We start from the raw sequence: 19025 nt of genomic DNA on the forward strand, positions 1-19025 counted from the left end.
TGTAGTGACTCAGACTGTGGACCTTCTAGACCAGTGTTCTAATGGGATGAATGTGATAGCAGCACATAGCTGTTCACCTTAACATCTGCCTCAGAGGTTGGGCACCATCATTATTTCAGTCATCTAGACAGGGAGAGAACTAATCCTTTATCAATAAGCAACTCTGAGGTTGGAAAGCTGAATAAGACATATATGTCCAAACCCTCATAAATCTTGTCATCAACATTTTAGGGGGAAATTATTTATCTTTTCAGCTTCTTCCAGCCCTGTGAAGGAGCATTCCTTAGCTTTACTTCTTGCTCTATAATATAATCTTGCATCCACAGCCTTCAGTGTGTGCTTTAAGGAGAAGCCTGCTACCTGTGGTTCATTACGTCAAGATCATGCACTTCTTTTAACCTATAGGAAAATTTTTTTCTTTTCTTGGCAACACAGGGCCAATGATGCTGGATCAATATGAGACCACAGTAGGGGTATATGTGATAGTAGAAGAAAACGGGTAGAAAATTTCAGACTTGAAAAGTGCTGCCTCTAGGTTTCCCTGGTAGTTTAATGGTAAAGAATCCGCCTGCCAATGCAGGAGACACAGGTTCTATCCCTGATCTGGGAAGATCCCGTATGCTATAAAGCAACTAGGCCTGTGCACCACAACTATTGAGCCTGTGCTCTAAAGCCCAAGAGTGGCAACTACTAAAGCCTAAGCACCCTAGAGCCTGCGCTCCACAACAAGAGAAGCCTCTGCAACGAGAAGCTAGCACCACAACTAGAGAATAGCCCCTGCTCTCCATAACTAGAGAAAAGCCTGTACAGCAATGAAGACCCAACCCGGTCAAACACTAACTAAATAAAATTATTAAAAAACAAGAAAAATGCCACCTCCTGATTCTTCTGCTACCTGCTTGGCATCCCTTCTCTGATAAGGGGTCTAGTGGTGAGCCTACCACCAGAACCTTGTATTAATTTCTTCCATGATCACATCCCAGAAAATGGAGGGGGAGATGGCAGGAGCTTAGTGACTTTTTCTGTCTGACTTAGCAGCAATATCTATGAAAAGAATTACAGCTGTTGGTCTACTGTAAACTCAGAGTGAATCAGCACTGAGAGGAGGCTGTTGATAGGGAGCAACAGTTATGTTCAAAGTAAAGCCTGTGATGGTCCCCTCACCTGAGCAGCCCTGGCAACTACTGGGGCTCCAAGCTTGAGGAAGCACAGAGGAGGCAGGAATATATCCAGGGTGAGGGCACTCAAAACTCCCATATGAGGAGCAGTTATAAGAACTGGGGATATGTATTTTATTTTATTTGTATTAATTTTTTGGCATTGTGAGCTTTTGATTGCAGCGTGCCAGCTTCTCTGTCTGTGGCACATGGGCACATTAGTTGTGGTTTATGGGCTCTCTAGTTGTGGTGTGCACGCTTAGTTGCCCCGCAGCATCTGGGAATCTTGGTTCCCTGACCAGGGATAGAACTCACATCCCTTGCATTGGAAGGCAGATTCTTAACCCCGGGACCACCAGGCAAGTCCCTAAGGATGTTTATTTTAGAAAAGGCTCAGAAGCACCTTGAGCTGTGTCTTCAAATGATGGAAGAGCTCTCCATGTGGGAGAAGCATTAGATCATTCTGAAGCCTCAGGTCTTGGAACAAGGATGGCTGAAAGGCTTGCCTACAGTCATGGAATTCAAAGATGGCTGCCTGGGGACCACCTCTGAGCCTCACTGCATGGTCCCTTAGGAGGAATGCAAATCCCAGTTTGTATCCAATTAGCTCAGATACCTATTGAAGCCAGCCTAGGGCATGGCAAGGAAATACGCTGACCAGGTAGAAGAGAAAATGACAGCTCTCATTTGGGTCTACCTTCTGTGAGCCTCCTTTTCTCTATTTGCCTTCAGTCAGCTGATTTTATTCCCCCAAATTCAAATATTGGGAGTCTATATTAAAATATATATATTTAATAATTTATGAAATAGTTAATGATATATGGAATAAAAACACTTGCATTTAATGATATCTCATTATTGTATATATCAATAATATATATAGTATACATTATAGAATGCATGTATTATAATGTTGGAACAACGTGAATAATTTAAAAAGAATAGATAAATAAATTCTAGTGTATCATATGAACTATTATGCAATTGTTATAGACAGTGAGTTAGATCTGTACCTAATGTCCTAGATGGATGGGCAAGATAGTTGAATGAGATAAGAGAAACATACATAGTATGATCTCATTTTGTGAGAATAAATTTAAAAATTACTTACGTGTGTAATCATGTGTGAGGATGGCAAAAGTGGAGAAGCATAGAGATGAAGTGGTTGTTAACAGTGGTTGGCGAGTCTGGGGTGGGGTGGGGAGCTGGGGGACAGAAAGGGCAGGAATGGAGACAAAAGCGAAGGAAAGTGAAAGGGGAAGGCTCATCTGTCTCTCTATCAGTATCCATCTATCTATCTGTCTTTCATTTCTCTATCATCTGTCTGTCTAGCTTCATTGGTTGTGCTTAAACATGTATTAATTTTGAGGACTTTAATAAAAGGAGGAAGAAAGAAAAGAGAAAAAGCCTTTTTTAAATGCTGTTTTCTTTTTTGTTCTGTTGCTTGTATAACAACTGCCTCAATCTTTCTATTAAGGACATATTTTATCATTAAAAACACTATTAGTTTTCATTTTTTAGAGATGATGATTTAAATAAATTGAAAAAAAACTGGGGAACATGTAAAGATAAAATATTTTGTATCAAAACTGAGTTTCCATTTGTGTTTTTCTTCATTTTTTGCTGTATAAGAGGTGTACATTTTCCCCTAGTGCTCCAGAAAAATGCTCCCTTTCTTTTTATTTATTTTATTTATCATTATTATTATTTTTTTACTTTACAATACTGTATTGGTTTTGCCATACATTGACATGAATCCGCCACGGGTGTACATGAGTTCCCAATCCTGAACCCCCCTCCCACCACCCTTCCCATATCATCTCTCTGGGTCATCCCAGTGCACCAGCCCCAAGCATCCTGTATCCTGTATCGAACCTAGACTGGCGTTCTTAAATGTAGGGAACACACGGTCAATTAAGAAACAGTTAAGTCAAATCAAACAACTCAGTTGAGAAATTTGCTAGTTTCTGGTGGAGAAGTGGAGCATTGAGTAAAGGGTTCTGACACCTGTGTGTATGCGTGTGTATTTTTAATCAGTTTTTCTTTGGGGAGATACCTAGCAAGATGCTGCTATGTTTTCCTGGGATTTGGATGCTTTCTTTCAAACTGTTTTAAATAATTATTTTCCAGATTAAATTATCCTCATTATACATTCATTTTTGATACTGATAGTCCTTTCTACATAAAGAATTTGTCTACATACAGAATAGTCCCAGACGTTATAGAATTGACAGGTGATTTAACCCCTGCTTATTATGAAAGAAGATTTGAGACAGAAGAGAGTGCTGTTTCATAGTCACATTTGGATGTAAACTCAGAGGTGATCTCAGGCATCATAATGATTCAGAGACAAATAATAATGTCAGGTCCATAGAAATAATAATACTAACCATCGTACTTCTTTGATTTTAAGATGCTCATTTCGTATATTAACTGAAATCTAAATGTATCTTATGATACTTGTGTGCATTTATTAGGTTAATATTGCAAGTCAACAGTGGTCTTATAATTAAAGGTATCAGAAATCCTATAGAATCCCCTTGGGAGCTTATTGAGTTCTGGATGTTTTAATGCAATTAGTACATTCCAGAATCAATAAACCTCAACCAGAATTTCAGTCTACATATAGCCATCTTGATTCAGACAAAGCAAGAAGTTATAAAAGTGTTTCTTTTCATGCAAGCGACTGCCTCATTGATAGATAACACTAAAATAATAGTGAAAATTATACAGAGTAGGATCTGTACATAGCAGACTGCATTTTAAGAATCTTGATTTTAGTTCAAAGGCACTATCACTTTGGGAAAACTAGTCATGTATGGTGACATTTTTCCATCTCACAGGCTAAAAAAAATATTTCACTAGGCCAAAATCCTGAGTGGTACTTACGAACAATGTATGTGTCAGAAGAGAGTGGAAAGAAGTGGAAGAGAAAATGTTATTTGAAGCTGTGGCCTGGAGAGAAGGAAGGAGCCGTGACATGGAAAGCTGTACTGACTGACCAGGTTGCCCGTATCCTAGTTTGCTTTAGGTGTCTTGTCAAGCATTTCCATTGAGTTTTGTGGTCACTGTTGCTTTGTTTCTTCTTCTTTCAGAAAATCCTCCTCCCGCTCCCCCCAGGCTCGATGGAAGGCTGCATGGCTGACTCGCCTGTGTGTGTTTGAGCTCATGGTCTTAGCTGCTTTTCTCATGCTGTTTCTTTATGATGTTTCAGCTCATCCACCATACACCATGTGCTTTAGAGTGAAATTCTACCCACATGAACCCTTGAAGATTAAAGAAGAGCTCACCAGGTATTTTGTTTGTTTGTTTGTATGTTTAACGTGCCCCATGAACCAAAGCCAGGGCTGCTGAGTCTTCCTCCTAGAGCAGAGCATCTCCACCAAGCAGGCACTTCAGCTCAGTATTTGGCTTGGAATTGTTTCTCTTACACTTAATTGTCTTGGGATTTTTCAAACCGTTGTCATTAGGAGTGTAATTAACTGTGCAAAAAAGCAGTGGGTATAAGGAGGAGCTGCTCCCTGAAAACATCTGACGGTGGGTTGCTAAAAATAAACAGAAGATGACTGTCTTTAGGATATGGGCAAATTCATAGCTAGTGCAGCCCCTAGGACTTATCTTGGGGATCTAAGATTTTCTGGAAGGGAAAAGATGCCTTGACAGAATGGAATGTTTGTCATTCCACATTCCACTTGCTAAATGACCAAGCGTGGAGCCAGCTACCCTCTCCTTGTAGAGTGTTCTCAGCCCAGCTATTTGTATTTTCTAGTTCTTGGGCCTCCCCCACTTCTTGTCCCTTTCTGCCGCGGCCACATGCAAATAGTGTACCTTCCTGAGGTTCCACAAGCAGCCGGGGCAGTGCCACTGAGCGGAGTCCCAGGAGGGCCAACTCGGTGGATAAGAAGAGCCCATGCTCTTAGTGCTTAGTTCTTAATGAGGCTTTGATTTGATGCTTAGTTCTTAATGAGGCTTTGCTTTGATGAGTGTAAAAAGTTGTTCCCTCTAGTCTTCCCAGAATAATCTGTGTGGGTCCAAATGCAGAAGAGAAGCAAAGGCAGTTGGCCCTGATCATTGTGTGCAGAGGCACATGTAGGGTTCTTGGGGGTTGTGTTATCTTATTATCCATGAGGGGCCAGTCAGGCTCCACCATACTGGCAAAGGGTGACGTTGGAAGGGAGCCTTTCTCTATTAGTAATTTGTGCAAAGCCATTGGTGGAGGTTTGTGCTTGGGGGTGGGGCAGGGTATGCAGGGGAAAGGAGATGATGGACATTGTAAGTGGTGCTTGGCATTTTGCAATCTGGCCTGTCTTTTTAAAAAATTAAGATAAAATTCATGTAACAAATTATTTTTCGTTGTTTCAAAGTGCACAATTCAGTGCCACTAAGCACATTCACCATGGTTGGGCAACCATCACCATTATCTAGTTCCAGAGCATGTCATCATCCCCCTGACCCCCAGAAAGCTCATACCCACGAGCAGTTACTACTCACTCTCTCATCCCCCTGGCCCAGGAAACCACTCATCTGCTTTCTGTCTCTATGTATTTACATGTTTTGGACATTTCATGCAAATAGAATCAAATTGTATGTGGCTTCAGCCTGCTTTTGGCTTGAAAATTTTAATCATTTATTTGTTAAGTTCTTCCTCAGTTCTGCTATCTGCAAGGGCTGTATGAGCTACTTACATAAATAGAGAGAGAGACATATTTGAAGATATTTGTCCTGCCCTCTGGGTGCTAACAGTGTAATTAGGAAGATCAAATCAAATACTCATGCCAGGAATGATTTTATCAGGGGGCCAAAATGGCTCACTTTTGTCACTTGTTTTCTTTAAAATCTTTTCTGGAGGATAAAAATTGAATATGTATCACAATATAAATTAGGGATGTATTTTTTTTGTTGTTGATGTTGAGAAAAGCCCCTTTTGAAAGTAAAAGGGTACAAAGTTTTAGTTACTAACTCCAGTTAATACCTCTTAGTTAAATTTGCTAGCATTTTCCTACTTTTGTCTGAATAGCTAAGGTATTAATAGTGGAACATTTTTATGTCTCTGATGGAAATTAAGATAATACTGTGTCCTTGCACAGGTAGAAATGGGCTTTTCTGAGTTAACACTGTCCTTAGAATTTGAAAGGAATCTGCAAACTGTGGAATGACTCAGATACTTATGTTTAAACCCTATCATCTTGAAAGAGTTTAGTTTTTCTTGTTTGATAAGTTATTTTATCATAAGTTAATCTAAAATTTAAGAAGAATTTAATAAATGAGAAGCTAAGATCACATGTACGACCAGGCTTAGGTGTAAATAAACACTGAGAAAGAGAAGCAGTTTTAAAAGAGCAAAACAATAAGAATACTCACCAAGAAGGACATTTGAAATAATTTTCTAACCTTTTTATCTCTCCATTTACACAGTCACCTTACAATCTTTTGGATTTCTAGGGCTTAAGTAAATGCTATATACAATTGAATGTAATAAAAGCATATTGCTTTAAAATTTTTTGGTAAGAACCATCTTTAAATTCATATTAGATGGAGAAGTATATCATTAATGGTGACATAATAATGTGTGACCCCAATCCTCTTGTGTTTTCATTGCTTAATTCTTTCATTCAGGGAGGGGTGAGACTAAATGTAAATGCGTTATTATTGTTGTTTTGTGGTGACTGTTACATTAAAAAATGAGTATCTGAACCTGAAGCCATTTGCAAGGCTCAGTGGATTATGTGGAACCCATAATAATCCATGATTATTTCTAGAGTTTGCTAATTTGAGCAAGGACCCAATCTCAGCTGTTGTGAAAGCTGATTTTCTTTCTCAGGAAGCTTTCATCAGACTCAATATCTGAGTTATGGAATCAGAACCCAAACCTCTCATTTATGAGTGAATATTTATTTGAAACCATTTTTCACTGCTAAACTCACCAAAACGTGGAAAGGAATGCTTTTTGTTTAATGCATACATTCAGCATGTAGCAAAGAAACTTGATGGCATTCAGCCTGGTAGTTTAAAATCTTTAAGAAAGATTTCATCATCTCAAGTATTTGTATGACCCTGGTATTCTGAATAGTCAGGGGCCTTGGTCCTCAAAGTCAGGTCACTGGATTAACAGCAACAGCGTCACCTGGGAACTTGGTCTCTGCCCCAGGCCTGGGATGGGGTCCTGCAATCTGTATTTTCATAAGCACTCCAGGTAATTGTTGGAGAAGGAAATGGAAACCCAGTCCAGTGTTCTTACATGGAGAATCCCATGAACAGAGGAGCTTGGCAAGCTATGGTCCACAGGGTCTCAAAGAGTCAGACACAACTGAAGTGACTTTGCAGGTAATTGTAAAGCATGTTAAAATTTAAGAACCACGAGAAGTTATGACCAACCTAGATAGCATATTCAAAAGCAGAGACATTACTTTGCCAGCAAAGGTCTGTCTAGTCAAGGCTATGGTTTTTCCAGTGGTCATGTATGGATGTGAGAGTTGGACTGTGAAGAAAGCTGAGCGCCGAATTGATGCCTTTGAACTGTGGTGTTGGAGAAGACTCTTGAGAGTCCCTTGGACTGCAAGGAGATCAGCCCTGGGATTTCTTTGGAGGAAATGATGCTGAAGCTGGAGCTCCAGTACTTTGGCTACCTCATGTGAAGAGTTGATTCATTGGAAAAGACTCTGATGCTGGGAGGGACTAGGGGCAGGAGGAGAAGGGGATGGCAGAGGATGAGATGGCTGGATGGCATCACTGACTCGATGGACGTGCGTCTGAGTGAACTCCTGGAGTTGGTGATGGACAGGGAGGCCTGGCGTGCTGCGATTCATGGGGTCGCAAAGAGTCGGACACGACTGAGCAACTGAACTTGAACTTGTGCTGTGCTGTGCTGTGCTTAGTGACTCAGTCATGTCCAGCTCTTTGCAACCCCATGGACTACAGCCCACCAGGTCCTCTGTCCATGGGGATTCTCTAGGCAAGACTATTGGAGTGGGTTGCCATGCCCTCCTCCAAGAATCACTACTCCAAAAGTAGTGGATTTTCAAAAGTGTTAGTTCCCTTAGGTAGACATTAGAGCATACAGTTCAGGGGGGTTGGTATGTTCCCAGAGTTGTGTCACCATCACTGTGATCCCCTTCCAGAACATTTTTATCACCCCAGCAGCAACCCAAGTACTCAAGCAGTCCTTCCCATTCTCCCCTCCCCTCGGCCCCTGGCAGTTATGAAGCTGCATTTCTGTCTCTGTAGATTGGTCTATTGTGAAAATTTTATACAAATGGAATCATACAATATGTGGTCCATACACCTTTTATGTCTGACTTTTCACTTAGCTTAATGTTTTCAAGTTTCATCCCTGTTGTAGCAGGAATCAGTAGGTACTTCCTTTTATGGCTCAATAATATTCCATTGTATGGATATACCACTTTTCTTTATCCTTTCATCAGTTGATGGGCATTCAGCTTCGCTATGATGAAGAATCGACTATGAACACTCGTGTACACATTTTGGTGAGGACTCAGATTTCAAATTAATTGGGTCTCAGGTAGGGTCCATGTTGTTGTTTAAAAGTTCCCCCAGGTGATTCTAATGTGCAGTCAGGCTAAGGATCTCTGGTTTAGAACCTCATTACTCAAGTGTGGGCCATACACCTGCAGCTCAGCATCACCAGGGAGCTTATTAGAAATCTGGACTTCTGGGCCCCACCCAGACCTACTGAACCAGAATCCACATTCTAACAGGATCTCTGGGTAACTCTCATGCTCACTGAAGTGTGAACGGTGTCAGCTTATGGAGATGCTCTGGGTCCTTGACGACCAAGTGTAATACTGTTTCTTTGACAAAATGCACACTAACCCAGACAGGAAATTTATTAGGGACTAGCTTTATGTCCTGCACAAAATTCCATAGAAAGCTGGGGACAGAGAGTGTCATTTGAGCTTCCACTGTGTCCCCAGTGCCTAGCACAGTCTCAGCCTAAAGCAGGTGTGACATAGATTCATCAGAAGGACCACCAGGGAGCCACTGAACTCTTCAGGGAATCTAGTGCGCTTTCAGGGAACCAGTGTCCAGAAATGGCACATCCCAGGGCTCTGGGGGTGGCAGCAGCCAAAACACATGGCAGGGAGGAAAAACCGAGATTATTTGAGCTCTGGAGGTAGTGACTGGGCCTGATGGGGTGCTGCGCCCACCTGGCCTCAGGAACCTGGGGAAAAAAAGAAAAAGATTGGTCTCTGCGACTTAAACTGTAAAATAAGCAGAAAGAATCTGCACGTGTCTATAAAGTTACTTTAGTCAGAGATAAGGACCCTAGGCCTGACCCTTCAATGAAGGAATCAATCCAGCTAAGAAATAGGAGATCTGAAGAGGGCATGATTGGTGTGGAGGAACAGAGGGGACAGCGGTGAGATGACCTGAGCTAGGAGTGACAAGCTGACACCCCGCCCCCCACCCATCCCCAGCTGAATCAGGCCAGGCATATTTTTTTTGTTTGGCACTACAGTGTTTTCAAAAATAGAGTTTGCTGCAACATTAACATTCAAAGGATTTTACCTCTCAATGAGTCTCTGCAATGCTGGAGCTGCACAATGCTGACCCTTCCACGGGAGCCAGCACCCTCTGTCCTCTGCTCCTTGACCCCTCACCCCAGCCCCTGTCACTCAGAATCAGGTTTGTCTGACCTGGAGAAGATGGCAGGAAAGGAAACTAAACAAATGACAGCTCTCACTGAGAATAAGCTGGCTTCCTGGCCTTGTAACCACGTCTTTTTGAGGTTGATTGACTGGGACTAGTTTCTGTAAGACTGAGTGTGTTTCCTGACTCCTCATTCCACCAAGAGCTTGGGCAGCCTGTACCTGAGGTGCTGGTGGGGGTGAGGGCGGCTGTGGTTGCCATTGTGTGGGACTTTTCTCCCAGGGACAGTGGCTGCTAGGCCCCGTGGCTCTCCTCTGTCCTCCCCGTCTCTCTTGGAAGTGGCTGCAGACACTTCAGGTTTTCTGAACTCTGGGGGCCCCTCCCAGTTTTCCTCTGCTTGCCGTCCAAGCAGCGCAGGTAGGGTTCTGGTGACCTAGATGGATGAAACATAAACAATCCTTCTGCTGCTTCCAGGCCTCAGCCAAAACTTATGGCAACTCTTTCTCCTTTTTCATTGCAGGTACCTTTTGTACCTGCAAATTAAAAGAGATATTTTCCATGGTCGACTGCTCTGCTCCTTTTCAGATGCTGCCTACCTGGGTGCCTGTATCGTTCAAGGTAAGTGTGGGCCCAGCTGCCAATCCCCACTGTTGTATGGGACAGCAGAGCTTCGGCTGTTCAGAGCCTCTCTCCTCCCCAGCCTGTACTCATCCTGTCTGTGCCATGGTTGGAGGCCAGTCAGGGCTGGGTGGTCAGCAGTGGAGCCCCCCCTCATTACCTCCCAAGCCCCTGGGGTCCTGGTGGAAGATGGGCTGTTGTGGTCCCAGGGGCCTCTGCATGAACAGAGTCCTCAAGGCCCCAAGGGAGAGCTCAGAGTCTCTGTTTCGAAGGGGATGGAATGCATGACCTTATAGGAAGCTCTGAAGGATTATGGGATCTTCTATGCCCTGAGCTCCAAACACCAAGTGTGGGGCATGCTGGGTATATTGAGTGGGCGATCTGTGTCCAGGAAGGCAGGTGTCAAACAGGTGTCATTTCAAACCTTTGATGAATGCCTTGATGAAATGTCAAGGCATTTATACAGGTATATCCACACGTGTAGTATGTATATATATGTGTACCATATCTAATTCTTCACCTTTACAACAGTCACATAGCATGGTGAGGAGAACCCCAGGCTCACAGTCTGTCATTTCTCAGTTTGAGCCTGAATTCCCATTTCCTGGTTATTTTACCACAGTCAAGTGATTTAAACTCTTTAAGCTTTAATTTCTTCACATATTGAAAGAGGTGGTCATACCTTCTTCACGGCTGCATTATTTCATGAGACCTAAGTCTCAGGGTTGAATAGGCCCCCGAGGGAAGTAACAAACCCTTAGTGGGAAGTGGCAAACACTTAGGACCCAAGATTGGTTTTCATATGTTTCTACTTATAAGAAAAAGTTGCTGGAGGGAAAGCAGTCTCCAGGACCCAAGGCAATGCATTGCCATGGGGAAGGGCTCAGGACACAAGTGGAGAATGACTCAGATGTTCTGTTCTCCTGGGCTTGCTGGGAGGCAGCTGGGCCTGTTTGGAGGGACTCAGGTGTTCCAGTCATTTGTAGCTTGGATGCTGATGACACATTTATGAGAAAAGGGGAGGGTGGGGAAGGGAATTGGGAGAAGAGAGGAGGGATGGAGAGAGAGAAGAAGGGAAGGAAAGAAGGAAGGAGAGAAGAGGGTGAGAGAGAGAGAGTACCAAGTGAGCATGTCACCCTTATAAAGGATCTGAAATAATGAAGGAGCTTATGATGGGGTCATAAGTGGTTCATGATAGTCACCTGTCTGATCACAATTCCAAGCTTCATTCACAGCTTAAGAGAAACCCCCATCATTTTCCTGGGGTTTCACTGTCACTCACCACTGTCCCCAGGGGATGCTCTGTGCTGTGAAATGGTTCCTAGGACCCTGTTTCTGGGTGTGTGCACTCTTTGAGAAATCTGAAGTCTATCTGTGTGGCTTTTCCCCTTCCTCTGGGAGCAACATAGTGCTGCTCAGCAGGTTTTGTTAAAACCCTTGGAGATATTCAAGTTAAAAATCAAGATGACAGTGATGCCCTGGTGAGATTTAGTCCTTCCATCTACTCCAAGGTGGAGTGTGTGCTTCTGAAAGCTGCCTCTCATACACAGAGCTAAAGAATGTTCAAACCTCATGGTTCTTTTTTCCTGTGAAGACTGCAAATTCCTGGTTAGGGTGCACTGTCTTCCATAAAGGAAAAGCAAATCAATACTAATCTGAGCAGCAGTCTAGCCTATGAGCGTTTCAGAACGCATTTAAGCATTAGTGAATCATGGTCCATTCTCCAAGGGCAAGCTCAATATGGATCTGTGATGGGAAACTCTCCATCCTGTTTTATGTTTGAGATAAAACCACAAAGCCCCCATCCAGATGATCAGGGTCCCATTTCATCCCTCATTGCTATTATCACTGGCCACACTCACAGATGCTGTCTGGAGAGTAGAGTTGGAAATGAACTGGCAGACCTCAAAGAAGCCAAAAGAAGCTAAAAAGCTCTAAAACGCAGTGGTGTCCACGGGCCATTTGTAGCAAATCCAGTAAAAGCTGGATTCATAAAACTCTCTGTGGTTGGGGGAGTTATTATAGCAGCCTTGGAGATCATTGCAAATGCAGATAAAGATCTGCTTTGTCAGAACTGCTTATGCTTTCAGAGTGATAGGAAATGTGGAGTAAAGGATTAGAAAGCCGAGGACATATGACTTTTTATTGGCATCTTGTTTGCTAACATTCTTTGAAGGAGCATGTTTTAAGCTTTCAGAATGTTCTGAGTATATAAAACAGGCAGCCACCCAGAGTTTTGGTACCTGTACACATTGAATGTGAATATTTTCAATGCATGCTTTGCGTTGATTTCATAATGAAAATTGCAAAACAAACACACAAAGCCCTAGGGATCTATTTTTGGCCTTTCTTGGTACACATATTTTCCTGTTCCTTCTGTAAAACAGTAACATGTCAGGATTACTGATATTATCTCCTACTCCTGGTATGTCCAGTCCCTGTGGGTCTGTGGCTCCTTCTAGCTATTCAGAACTCTGTTAGATGTCACTTCCTCTAAGAAGTCTTCTGGACTATTAAAGGAGCCTCTCTATGCACATTATTCTTTTTAGTGTCTCTGTTTTGTTGTCTTTTAATAAGCACTTATATCTGAAATTATCTTGTTAAGTTGGTTGGGGGCATATTATGCATCGCTTCTTATGTAGAATCTAAATTGCATGGAAGTGGGACTCTGGAAGTCTTTTTCACTGCAGTACCCCTGTGTCTGGCACATAGTAAATTCTCCACTATGTTAATTGAACCAGGGCACTTGCATAAATTGCACCAGAGAATGCTCTATCTCTGTACCTGGGAAAGAGTTTACTCCCTCATCCATGTGTTCTCCAAACATTTATTAGACACTCCTAGGTGGCAGGCATTGTTATGTGAAGTCCCTTTGGGGGGTAGGGGCAGACAGGTAAACAGGAAGTTTTGATGGTGTCTCAGTGTCTACATGGAGGGACACAGGGGGTCCCCACTGTGATCCCATGAGGCCCCTCTTCAAGCAAGTGTGGTGAGGGCAGTCTTCTGCAGAAGTTGACCCTGGAGCTGTAATGTCTTGTATCTCAAGTTCTTTTGCAACAAACTCTCCCCAAAGAAGGGAAATGCTGCTGCCATGTGTGCCCTTTATAGTCAATACTGATTTTGCCATCATCTGACCACACTCACCATTTGACTTCAGCTCTTTGGATTTTGCTGACAATTAAATTCTCTTTTATTTTAATTTAATTTTACATTCTCACATGCCGGCCCATGTGCTATATGTTATTTGTTGTAACTTTGCCCTCAATACCATGTGCCGGAGAGAATCGCATGCTGCTTACCCAACTCCTCTTGGGATGGAAAACAGAATTTTAAATGAGCTTAATCATTCATAAGCTTTTGCTTCAGGTGAAGTCAAAGTTAAAGATAAGCTTCAAAGAACAAGAAAGCAGGGCAAGTGATGGGGCATATGTTGACATTTACCTTGTCAGCAACCCTGTGCAGGTTCCATGGTGTTCCTTCTCTTAGTTTGCTGGCATTTGCCAGGCTACTTATTTGCTGTGTTTGGCAGTACAAGGCCATTGTATCTCACAAGTTTTTCTGAAAGAAGTACCCACCATGATCAATACAAACGCAACACAAAACAACATAAGCACAAACAGTGCTAACCACTGTGAAAGCTGACATTTGCATTGGATGTGGCATAGTTTACTATCAGTGATCCATTCCCTATCGAAAAGTAGGCTCTGAGTTATACCATTTCCTACATTTTTGGGTCCATAGCCAGCTCACAGGGGTCATGTGTACGTGTGTGTGTTTGTATGTGTCGGTGTGTTATGAGTGGTTTTTTTTTTTTTGAAGATTAGATTGAGTTAATCACTAGTTGGTGGCTCACTTTCATCCCTGATCCCCTTGGCCCACCTATTGGTTGAGTTTCCTTTTTTTCATTATTCTTTATTTTCATTCCTAAAGGCAACAACTGGATTCTTGTATACCATTGACTTGACATACATCCTTATAAAATGATTAGTATTGTTTTGTGTGTATATATTCTTCAGTTTCATAAATTAAATAGGGCTATATTTAACCCTTCCTTTTTATGCTCAGAACACTGTTTGGGGAATCTACTCACGTTTCTGGGTATAGTTCTATTTTGTTGCTTTTAATTGCTGCAGAGAGTCCAGTGGGGTACATTGCCCTTGTGCTATTTACTGTTCCCAGCAGTAATGAACATCCAAGTTGCCCCATATCTTTTGTTGCACCTAGAGTTTTTCTAGAATATATGCCCAGAAATTGGCTTGCTGGGTTGTAAGATTAGACAAAATACTCTCAGCTTGCTCTCTAGAAGAGCTGCCTGCATCAAGAATCTTCAAATATGTCATAAGCACTTCTATTTCTTCATGTTCCTGCCAACACATAGAATCATCCAACTTACTAAACTTTTTGTTAATCTTATAGGTATAAAGTGACATCTTCGAGTTTTGGTTTGCATGCCCTCAGCATTGATGAGTTTGAGCAGCTCTCCATACATGAGCTCTTTGGGTTTCCCCTTCTGTGAATTGGCTGTTGACATTCCTTCACCTTTTTGTATTGGAATTCCTCCCCATTTACTTATAGATTTTAGGAATTTCTTTTTCTTTATTCTAGATATTAGCCTTTGTCAGATTTCTATTTTGCAAATATGTTATTTCAACTTATGATTTTGACTGTATTAGTGAAATATTTTAATATTGATATGATCAAATTAATTTCCCCTCTGTGGCTGATGACATTTGGGATCTTATTTTGAAAGTCCTTCCTCATGTAGTGTACTTTTAGGTTGTACTGTAATTTGAACTCTGTTGAGAAGCTTTAAAGAGCTTTGCTTTCCTCTCAGTTTTGTCCTTTTACCATCATTAGATGATTCAACAGTACAGGGACAGTATATGCAAATTACAGAGTTGGATGTGATTTTGCAGATGTGCTCAAGGCATATTGATTTCTATCTACTTCAAAGTCATGTTGATGATCAAGTTCCTCCAATACAGTTTTCCCACCACCTTTAATTTACTTTCCTGGGCTATTTCTGCCTGAGATACTTGCCCCTTCTGGCTCGTTTTTCTTAGAAAGCTTGTGGAGTCAGTAGAATGTATTCCCATCGCAAGAACAGCCCCTTTGCTGCTTCAGGCTGTGGTCAATGCTCATCCTTAGTCCATCTTCTCATAGACCTTCTGGGGGCTCAGAAATGTGCAGGCATTTCTTTTTACCCCTAGAGACCCTCTGCAGGAACCCTGTATTAGAACCCAGCAACCTTAATCTGGGATGCACAGCCATACTTAGACACACATTCTTTAATTTGAAGAGCAATCCATTTATTTTTAAATAAATAAATCCTCTTGGGTCCTTTATGTTTTGATTTTCTTTCATTGAAAGGGCCACACCTGCACAAATCTCAGAGTAAACAGCTCCAGTCAAGGAACTCTTCAACTCAGAGAAGATGAACTGTGAAAGGAGGCTTGAGGAATACTCAGTGGGTTCCAAATAGTCATGGGGAACACTGGGAAATATTGTGAGGCATTTCACAATAGTGGGTGTGCTACCACCACCTAGAACCTGAAGGGTGGGAGTGTTCAATGTCTTACCATACCTTGGAAGGTCTGAAACAATAAAGAATTGTTTATTTCCCCAAATGCCAATAGTGCCCCACTGAGAAACAACAATTTAAATTCTTTATATATATACATAAATTCTTTTATGTATAGTTGAAGAAAATGAGACTCAGAGAGTTCATTCAACAAGTGTCCAAGATCACACAGCTAAATCTAAACTAGAATATGACCTTCTAGACACTCGGGCTGTAGTCTTTCCATAGAGACAAACACATTTTATTTCATGAGCTTGTTCCACTCTCTTCCTTTGGGTGGCAGGAGCCATTCCATGTATATCCTGTTTTTGTTGTTTTTAATCTTTCTGTTTATTTTTTATTGGTTACAGCTGAGCTTGGTGATTACGATCCTGATGAGCATCCTGAGAATTACATCAGTGAATTTGAGATTTTCCCCAAGCAGTCACAGAAGCTGGAAAGAAAAATAATGGAAATCCATAAAAATGAACTCAGGTAATAGCGGTAGACATTTGTAGGAATGATAGAGGTGAGAAAGTATTCATACTACAGGGAATGTGGAAATCATGTCATGAACTAAAAATATTTGTAATGTGGGGGCAGACTGTTTCAGGTGGCAGGGCAATATTTCTGGCCACTGGCAAGGTCCCCCATCAGTGACAGTCTCAATGATGTGGGGTCCCCTGGGTGGCTGTTTATGAACCATCAGCAATTATTAGAGCCATATATTTTCTGACGGGTTTTGACTACCCTGAGTTTCTGAAAGTGAAATCTAGGATAATTAAGTAATCCTTTCTGTTTTGAACTTTGCATTGCCTCTCCCCTGTCCGGTGGTCTTTACAGAAATTTTGACCCCAAGAATTAATAAAATAGAATCCATTGGCAAGGTTTCCTTTACTGAGCTGCTTTCAAGATAACAGATCAGTGTCTGCTTCTCTTTGCCTTGTCTGTGAGGTTCTAGGATGATTGTTAACTATAGAGTAGTACCATTAAAAGGAGCAAAATCACATACAGTATTTATTTACTGTGTATTGGACACTATTCTAAGTACTTGTACATATTGATTCATTTAATCTTTGCAGTAGTCCAGGAAATAGGTGCCATGGTTCTTCCATTTTACAGTTGAGGGAACTGAAGTGCAGAGAGATTAAACATTTTACCAAAGATCACACAGCTAGCAAGTGATAGAGGCAGGATTTGAATCCAGGTGGCCTAGCTCCAGGCTTTTGAGTATTGTGATACTTCTACTATACATAGGCTAACAGGTAGGAATGAAGCGTGGATAGGAATCATCACCAGTTTGAAATCCAGGTAACTCAGGTATTCTAGTCTGTAACTAGAACTTAGATTCCTGCAAATCACAGGAAATTCATTTTGATAATAATAGCAAGCATGGGCTGTGATATGACAAGTATGGATGAAGAACTACAAGTGCTGAGATGCGGGTAATTACACACACACACACACACACACACACACACACACACACACAAAACTAACGTCATTGGATTATGAGCCCTGGAACAAATAACTGTCCCCTTGAGAGGGAGTGCCGAGATCCTGCTTTATGCAGGCACTCCCCCTTCTGGTGAGTTTGAGAAGACTGTACATGTGGGCCTTAAAGGTGGCAGCATGGTTCCTGCTTTATTAAGACCTTTGTTCTTAAGAGATAAAGATGATTAGACACCAAGAAATTGTACCGATTTCAGAAACTAACGTACCTTTTCCAGGAGTAATTTTAGAGTATCGTCTCCTAATGAAAGTTTTGTTGAAAATATGACAGTCTGCCTACTCTTTCTCCATTTCAGGGACTAGCAAGCTGGAGGTAAAAGTAAAGTACTGATGTTGCCATGGGGCTTCCTCGGGTAGCTCAGTGGTAAAGAATCTGCCTGTGATGCAGAAGATGCATGAGATACCACAAATTCGATCCCTAGGTCAGGAAGATCCCATGAGGGCATGGCACCCACTCCAGTATTCTTACCTGAAGAATCCCATGGACAGAGGAGCCTGGCAGGCTGCAGTCCATGGGGTCACGAGGAGTCCAGTGCAACTGAAACAGCTGAGCACAATGTTGCCATGAGGGCTGTGGACCAGCAGCATGTGAGCAGCACAGGGTGAGACCCTTGGGACGAAGGAGTCACAGCCACTGTGCAGCTTAATAGTGAAAGGAGGTGGAACAGTCTGCTCTGAACATAATTTGCAGGGCCTCAGATGCTTGGAACATATGATAATAAATGTTTGTTGAGCTCTTACTGGATGCCGAAATACTATGCTAAGCGCCTAACATACATCACCCCACTCAGTCTTCCCAAACTCTACGAGGTAGGTTCCACTGTTGTTCCCCATCTGAGGTGAAGAAAGCACAGCCTGGAGTGAAGGACTTGTTAGCAGCAGAGTCTAGACTTGAACCTTGTTCTTACCTGACACTAACACCCATGCTCTTATCCCCTGGGCTGAGCAGCCATAAGACAACCTGCTAGTCATGTTGATGTTCCGCAGTGATCACCATGGTGAGGGTGGAGACTGTGGTAGGAGAACCAGTTAGCTCTGTCATCCAGGACACATGCTGGGGACCTCACAAGAATAGGAGTAGAAAAAACTAAAGAAGTTCTTGAGAGACGTTGAAGCAAGACTTGGTGACCTACTGAGTTTCATGAGTAAATGAGTGGATCAAAGAAGATTCCAGATTGCTTTTTGTAATCAGAAAGCTGCAGATCGGACCTTGTGCCAGCTCCTGAATTTGTTGATAACCCTGAAAGTAGTCATCATGCATCTGGAGAATATAGGGTGTCAGCAGTCAGCCATGGTTTGTAGATCCCAGAAGTAAATGCCATGGCTTGGCCAACACTGCTTTGCTGTGTTGCGACACATTTGTAATGCCCAGAAGGCCCTTGTGAAGAAGTCAGTGTTGTATGTGTGGAGGATGAAACAGCAGGAACTCATGTGATACTGCAAAGAGAGATTCACAGGATATTTTCCTGTGTGTCTTTGCTCCTTTTTCTCCTTAAGTAGACATATGTTTGCTTCTGCATCAGTGCAGCAGAGAGAGATTTCAGGTTTGATGAGAAGATAAGAGCAGCCAA

The 19025-nt window shown here is 42.2% G+C and overlaps 1 protein-coding gene across 2 annotated transcripts in view; it reads left to right on the forward strand.

Annotated features, from left to right (window-relative positions):
• LOC120860300 (FERM domain-containing protein 3) overlaps positions 1–19025 on the forward strand; it is a 345585-nt gene that overhangs the window by 212665 nt on the left and 113895 nt on the right. For both annotated transcript variants that reach the window (XM_040236079.1, XM_040236080.1), the window contains exons 4-6: positions 4372–4450; positions 10285–10382; positions 16314–16437. In XM_040236079.1, coding sequence (XP_040092013.1) covers positions 4372–4450; positions 10285–10382; positions 16314–16437 — 301 coding nt within the window. The remainder of the gene's footprint in view (positions 1–4371; positions 4451–10284; positions 10383–16313; positions 16438–19025) is intronic.

The sequence above is a fragment of the Oryx dammah genome, unplaced genomic scaffold (assembly GCF_014754425.2).
Source record: "Oryx dammah isolate SB20612 unplaced genomic scaffold, SCBI_Odam_1.1 HiC_scaffold_11056, whole genome shotgun sequence".
Taxonomy (NCBI): Eukaryota; Metazoa; Chordata; class Mammalia; order Artiodactyla; family Bovidae; genus Oryx; species Oryx dammah.